This window comes from Abramis brama, assembly GCF_963993115.1.
Source record: "Abramis brama genome assembly, chromosome: 20".
Classification (NCBI taxonomy): Eukaryota; Metazoa; Chordata; class Actinopteri; order Cypriniformes; family Leuciscidae; genus Abramis; species Abramis brama.
In genome coordinates, this window is record NC_139982.1 from 11,522,911 (window position 1) to 11,530,633 (window position 7,723).

At 37.2% G+C, this 7,723-nt stretch overlaps 1 protein-coding gene across 1 annotated transcript; it reads right to left on the bottom strand.

Moving 5' to 3' along the window:
• Positions 1–5,619: 5,619 nt before the first annotated feature.
• Positions 5,620–6,813, bottom strand: fibina (fin bud initiation factor a). Its single transcript, XM_084094466.1, has one exon. It carries the CDS (start codon positions 6,786–6,788, stop codon positions 6,117–6,119), a length of 672 nt encoding a protein of 223 aa, XP_083950592.1. The 5' UTR covers positions 6,789–6,813; the 3' UTR covers positions 5,620–6,116.
• Between the last annotated feature and the right edge of the window lie 910 nt (positions 6,814–7,723).

A 7,723-nucleotide genomic window follows, 5' to 3' on the forward strand; every position in this document is an offset into this window, starting at 1 on the left:
CTTCAGATACTCTGACAATAACAAACAAGAATTTCAGTCAAATAGCGGAGTGCAGCCTTACAGAGAGACTCAGGAAGAGGTTCAACTTTTAGACACACCTGGATGTTTCTGAATGGTTAGTGGAAGTGGATACATGGATGTAGTTACATTGATTAATCTCATTGACTTGCATGTACTGTCATGTTTAACTTTTACATAAGTTGACAGTTCCTTGAGGTCTTTATAAGACAGCAATGACATTTTTTGGTCAAATAGTGTTCTGTGCTCGTCTGTGCAGCAACGACAAAACAGTTTGCATGCTTTGCTCGAACTCTTGCCATTGCGTTAAGAACTGGTTACACTGTTGTCGCGTGCGTAAACCAAATAACGGCGCAGTGGGTGGAAACGTGCAGATTAAGAGCTTCCTACGTCAGAAGGGGAGCGAAATCAGATCGGCTTAATTTTTGACATGCCTGCAGAGAAAGGCTTACCAAAACAAAGTTACTGGGTTGCACTTTTCACGTTTTCAGGGTTGGTAGATGCACAGGGGACCCAATGTTAGCACTTAAACACGGAAAAAGTCTGATTTTCATGATATGTCCCCTTTATATCCCCTGACCCTGCAATGTTAACTTCATTGAAGGACTGTCTTGGTGACTTAAAAAACTGGATCCCTAACAATTTTCTTCAATTGAACTCAGACAAAACTGAGATCCTCGTCATTGGCCTCCAGCATTTGACAAAATCAGATTCTGCCCTTTACTAGTTCCTTTGGCCTGTCAGATCTCAATAAGCCAGTAGCAAATAATCTTGGTGTCTGGTTTGACAGTGATTTATGTTTTGCGCAGCACACTACTTGTGCAATCATGTTTTTATCATCTTAGAAACATTTAAAAAATCTGACCCTTTTTAACTTTTAAAGATACTGAGACCATTTTACACGTTTTTATTTCATCACGTTTGGACTACTGCAACAGTCTTTTTACCTGCCTGAATAAAAAATCTATTGATTGGCTCCAGTGTGTTCAGAACTCAGCTGCAAGGCTTTTAACCAGAACCAAGAAACGTGATCATATCACTCCTGTTTCCTGCATTACATTGGCTCCCAGTATGTTTTAGAATTGATTTTAAGATGTTACTGATTACATTTACATGGTTTTGCCCTGCTATATCACAGACCTACTATCTTACACGCCAGCTCTTACCCTGAGATCCTCGGGCAAAGGGCTTTTGTCTGTTCCAGAGACAAGACTGAAATTGAGAGGAGACATTTGCAGCATCAGAAGAAAGGAGATCTACCAGTCGGCTGAATCAACTTTTTAAAATCCCTTCTTAAAACATTTTCAACATCATCAACATCGCAGAGCCTTCCCTGATTTTATTTGAAGTACAATTTCGGAAATTATTTTTATTTCTCAAATGTGTGTTGTTTTACTTCTCTTTATGTTTTAACCATGGACTTTAAAAAAATATGGACAACGCACCTTCACTCTATTCCATTGTAGTAAGTGAAGCCGACAGTGTCCCAATATGGTGCTGACATCTTGCGCCTCGAGTCTGCGCAGTAGTGAGTGCGAAGCGCCTCGATATCAAGGCTCCGCCTACACTTCTGCAGAATCGGTTAGTACATTTTATGTAGGTGTTAAATAAACAGTCATGAAAATTAAAGTTTAAGCATCAATCTCCTCCCGAAGATCTTGGAAAAAAGCCAGTTGGCACCTCAGTGATTAATCATGATGTCACATACCCGTTTTTATAGCATCAAATAACTAAACAAAACCAAACTTATTTAAAGAACGAACACTTATTGACTTATAAAGCCCTAAACGGCTTAGCTCCAGTCTATTTAACGGATCTTCTATCGCCCTATAATCCATCGCGTTCTTTAAGATCACTAAATTTGAGGCTTTTGGTCATACCTAGGATATCCAGATCCACCAAAGGAGGGAGAGCATTTTCACATTTAGCTCCAAAACTCTGGAATAGTCTTCCTGATACTGTTCGTTGCTCGGACTCGCTCTCCCAGTTTAAAACTAGATTAAAGACGCATCTCTTCAGCCAGGCATTCATATAATATTTTTAATCTTACAGTTCAAACTACAATCCGGCTTCTAGTGCATAAACGCCAGAGGAGAACTGGCCCCGACTGAGCCTGGGTTCTCCCAAGGTTTTTTTTTTTCTCCATTAGGTCACCTGATGGAGTTTTAGGTCACCATTAGGTCACTTGATGGAGTTTTTCGGTTCCTTGCCACTGGTGCCTTTGGCTTGCTCAGTTGAGGATATTTTTGGGGATATTTAATTTAATTTTATCAATCAATAAATTCCACTAGAAACAAACCTTGTTGTATTATTTTAATTTAATACTGTGAAGCTGCTTTGATACAATATGTATTGTGAAAAGCGCTATACAAATATACTTGACTTGACTTGACTTGAACTAACATCAGCGTAATGAAAACTGCCTAAAATTACAGAAACCATCTTTAAAAATTTTTTATTTGAAGTGTAATTTGATTGTTTAGTTTGTCTCACGTTCATAAGAAAGAGTGGACTATACAGGGAATTACATTGGCAAAGTGGCCCGCAGTCATTACATGGCACAGCATTGGGAATAGGAAGCACATTCTTACAGAGCTCTGGAGACAAGCTCAGTGTCCGCATAAGCGTAATATATACTTGACGAAAAGCAGTAAGCTATATGTCAAATGAGCAGTACATCCAAATAGGCAGTATTCATAAAAGTATGCAAACATATTCATATACTTTTTTACCGCAATTCTTGAGTGCACATCCATTGGACACTTTACCACGAGACTGCGAGAGGAGTCGTCATATTTGGAAATGGCAGCGAACAGTAATGTGGCTGACATTTGTAGGTCACATTAAATCATACCCATGCTGACTTTGTGGAATGTTCATGATTAAATGACAGTGACATCACACTGACAGTATGCAATTCCTAATACAGTTTCTACATCTGGGGAACAATCGATTAACAAAGACAAGAAGATGATGAGAACTTAAAAAAGAGAAAAACTAACATTTCAAATTAAAAGACGGTTAACATAACAAATGAAAACAAGGAAAGACCAACTAAACCACTGACCAGAAAAATTATGGAATGAACCAATAAAACAAAACATAAGTAAAAAAATATATATTTTATTTAAATTTTGCTAATAGCTTACGAATGTGATCTTTTTATATAGCTAAGACTGATCACTGCATGTTCAGAAATTCAGTACATATTAAATATGTTAATATTCATTGTAAACATGTCATCATAAAGTACTGTATATGATTACTCATTTAGAACAATGACATTTTAAAAGCTAACAGATTGGTATCTCTTCTAGTTTTGCACACACACACACACACACACACACACGCACGCATGCACGCACACACACACACACACACACACACACACACACACACACACACACACACACACACACACACACACACATCTTTCAGTATCTTACTTAAAATAAACATCTTGGTGTTTTTTGTTTTGTTTTTTTTTACAACAAAACCAATGAAACTAGATCCATATGAAATGATACAGAACAGGCACAGATCTGGTAATACTAAACCATTACCAAAGGCATTCTTTCCCTGAGCTTTAACCTCCAGCAAGAATAAAACTCTGAATATGAGGAAGAAAAAGAAAACAGTCGCAGCCCAGGGGACTGTGGGTCGAACACATCTATAAGTACTTCATTGTTCTGATTAGAAATTAAAATTCAGCAGCAACACAGTGCTTTTGGTTCAATATTTTGGTTTATACTTCTGTGGTTTGGGTATTTTTTATGCTTCAGCATGGTATTTTGTCATGAGTCATGACTTATGTTCATGGATGGACTACAGTTAAAGGTTCAAACTGTTCACCAGCAAATATCCCTGCATTCTTGTGGAGTTGGAAGTAGAAAAGGTAGATTGTGTTTCTTTGTATATTGCTACAGACTTTGATTATTCTTCCACATGGCAGAAGGAGAAAGAGACTTTCTGTTCTAATGACACAGGAAATACCAAATCTCAACCAGCTTGTTTAACCACCAACCCTCTAACTTCCTCAATCATCCAAAATTGAATGTCAGCACTCAGCAGTATACAGACAGCTGAGAAAGACCAGACTACTGGTCTTTAGAGTACCTAAAAAACTGCAGTTGTTGTCATAAGGTGGATCTGATGTGGAAAAAAAAGACTTTTGTACAGTCAGGTTAAATAAATCTTATTAAACAATATTTTTGATTTGAATAAAACCAGTTAACGTAGATGTTACACCTCATGAAGCACATTTTAGGTTACCTGAATGTTTCTACACTAACCTAAATGTGACTGATTAGTATCTAACAGTTTAATCATTTATGCAACTAATCAAAAAATGGCACACACATTTGAAGGTGCTGTATGTAACTTTTCACTCTACTAAAGTATAAAATAATATCATAATATGTTTGCAGATATTTAGGAAACATGCTGAGTTCACATACTCGTTTCACTGAAAAACACTTCTACAGCCAGTTATTTTACTTTGAAATGTGTGTTTGGTGTTGGAATGTCTGTTTTTGTTTTGGTCTGTGTGACTCCGCCCACTGCCAGTTCACCCAATAGTATTTTGACACCATGGGATGTCAGTTGGCAGGAAACACAGCGTATTGCAAACAAACTGGGTCAGAGATGGCAGATTCTACCCAACCTAAAAAGCCTCGGTATCCATCTAAGAAATCTCTATGAACGAGAGCATATTGAAACACAGATAAATCAACTTATCAGCTTACATTGTGTAAGTCTGCTCGGCTTTCACTAGCCGCGTTTCCATTACCCTTCAAATAGCGCAAATTGAAATTGCGATTTGAAAAAACACCCAATGGAAACACGTCAATTTCGCAAAAACTCCCATTTATTGCAAAAACGTTTTTACGCCTGCATGAGGTGGTTTTTCAGTCAATTCGAAAAAGGAAACAGTTTATGTGCATTTACAGGTCACCTGACGTAGATGACACGGAATGTTTTGGACAGAAGACGAGACAGAGTTCTTTATGAAATTCATAGAAGACAAAAAAATTGCAGGAATACTGATTGTAAAACTCAAAGAAATACCTCAACCAAGAAGTGGGAGAGGGAGAAACACCTCATATGTGCCACACACAAGTATAAGGGGCTTTCCTTACCATTAATGCTTAACACGCCTACGTCCCCTTCCATTAAAAATAATGACGAGTGCGTTGGCTGTGATATATATATATAAACCATCCAACATCCGTTGCCATGATTGGAATGACTGATCGCGAGAGGAAAAAAATACGTTTTAGTCGCATAACATCGGAAACACCGTCATTTCGCAATATTTTTTCATTGACATTTAGAAAAAATCACAAAACTTTTGCGCAAATCTGTAATGAAAACATGCCTACTGTCAATTGCGCTCGTTCTTGTTGCGTGTCCTCAAACTGGCAACCCGCTGAGCATAAAGTCTGAGGAGGAGGGGGCGGGATAAACAACGGTCTCTGATATTTTGAATTTGGACTGCAGTACCTATTTCGACCACTAGCTGTCATCTTACCGACTGCACCTTTAATCTTGTTTGCTTGCATGCCCAGAGACAAAAATTGCAAAATGGAAATATTCAGAAAATATTTTCAGAATCAAGACTTCTGTATTTTACATTTACAGAAACATCAAACATTTTTGGAAAGTTATTGAGGTTGTTGCACATTCAGGAAATACCTGCTAATACATCTGAATTGTCATTACTTTTTTTTTTTTTTAAAGGTTCTAATCAGAACCATAAAAATTAAAAATAAAACCTTTTTAAGCAGGCTATGACACTGAACTTTTGTATATGTGTTTTAAATCCAGGAATCAAAAGAATGATGAACCCATAATGAAGCATCATTTATATATATATATATATATATATATATATATATATATATATATATATAAAGAAACTCTAATCCAAAATGATTCTCCACTATTGAATTTTACTTTATTTTTAAGAGTGAAGGAACCTTCATTACTCAGAACCACAAAAAGAGTTTCATGCATGGGAAATTTAAGATTTCCAGCATTTAACAGAAATGCAATAACAACCCAACTTGGACTGTAGTCTGTCCAGAATATCTGTGAGTCTAAACATTCAGGTAGTCATTTTTCAGTCGGCTTAACCTCGATCCATGACTCCGAATGATCAGAGAGATGAGTTCATGTTTATCCTTGAGTCCGGAGGAGATGTCCAGAGTTTCCTGCAGGGTGTCTCTCACATTATACATGGGGTTGATAAAGTTATTGGTGAACTCATTCTCCTCTCTTTGCTCCGTCTCCTGGCTTTGCTTGAATTTTGTCTCCAACTCCAGAAGAGATTTCTCCACGTTTGTAAATGCATCACTGATTTGCACAATCTCCCTCTTCAGGTATTTCCCGTAACTGTCCTCGCCGTCCAGGTCGTAGGAAATGCTCTTCCCAAGGCTCTCCAGAACGCGCGCTGCGTCTTCAATCTGTTGTTTAATGATGATAAAATCTTCTCGAATGAGCGAGTCCTGGTCTTCCTCCAGTGGACATGGTCTGCGGTCGATCCATTTGAAAAGCATCTGGCATTTCTCCAGGTCTTCGGTCTCATCGTAATCACCGTCCGGGACGAAGAAGTGGTGAAAAGTCCCGTTGGACATTTCAGGGAGCAAAGGTCCTGTGTAGACCATACCGTAGAGCGGCAATAAAAACAGACCAAGTGTAAAGGCTAACATGATAGATAGCTTCTGTCCACTCCGTAGGTCTGACTGACCTGACAGAGACGATGTCCACATCTGGAATTCTTCATATGAGTATGCGCACTAGAGGAGACGCTCATGGCTGTAATCTGAGTCCAACGCGCTTTTACGCACTCTCAAATTACCTCACTGAGCAAATAAGCACAGTGAAAAAAAAAAAAAAAAAAACAAAGAGAGAGAGAGAGAGAGCTTTTAAACGTACTTTTTTTAACCTATATATGCGTAACACTGTAATAACTCTAATTGGTTATATTATAATTGATAATTGATTGGTCATAAACAAACATTGTAATTTACAGCATAATGATATAGAGTGAAGAGAGAAACTAATAAAAATCAGCATGAATTTATTTGATCCTATGTGGGATGACTAATGGTCAGCAAGTGTCCCACTTTACCTGTTTTCACACACTATTATATTATATTATATTATATTATATTATATTATATTATATTATATTATATTATATATTGGTCTCATTATACTTTTGAATGGATATTGTGTGATGTCCCTCAATGGATGTGAATCTGTCAAAATTGGCAGCATTCAGCATTCTTTCTGTTTATGAAAACGCTTTGTCAGCTGTGTGCCAGGATAAAATACACATCAGACCGTTTCACGGATGATAAAGCATTACAAACATCACTCAAGCACATAAGTTAATAAAAAAGTGAGATAATAATGAACCAAATGCTAAGCCAAGTAAAATATAACACATTTTTGACAGTCACCATTACTGTCCTTCATATCCAGAATAAACAAATTGACGATAGATAGATAGATAGATAGATAGATAGATAGATAGATAGATAGATAGATAGATAGATAGATAGATAGATAGATAGACAGACAGACAGACACCTGTGGGGAAATTCATGAAGACAAATGTGAGTAATATAATGACTAATAGACTACTAGACCCCTCGACCCATGTCTTCACTCATAAGCATTTTTTAACCTGTTAAAAACT

Excerpts from the sequence above, each read along its gene's own strand:
- fibina (XM_084094466.1), bottom strand. The coding sequence starts at position 6,788 with ATGTGGACATCGTCTCTGTCAGGTCAGTCAGACCTACGGAGTGGACAG.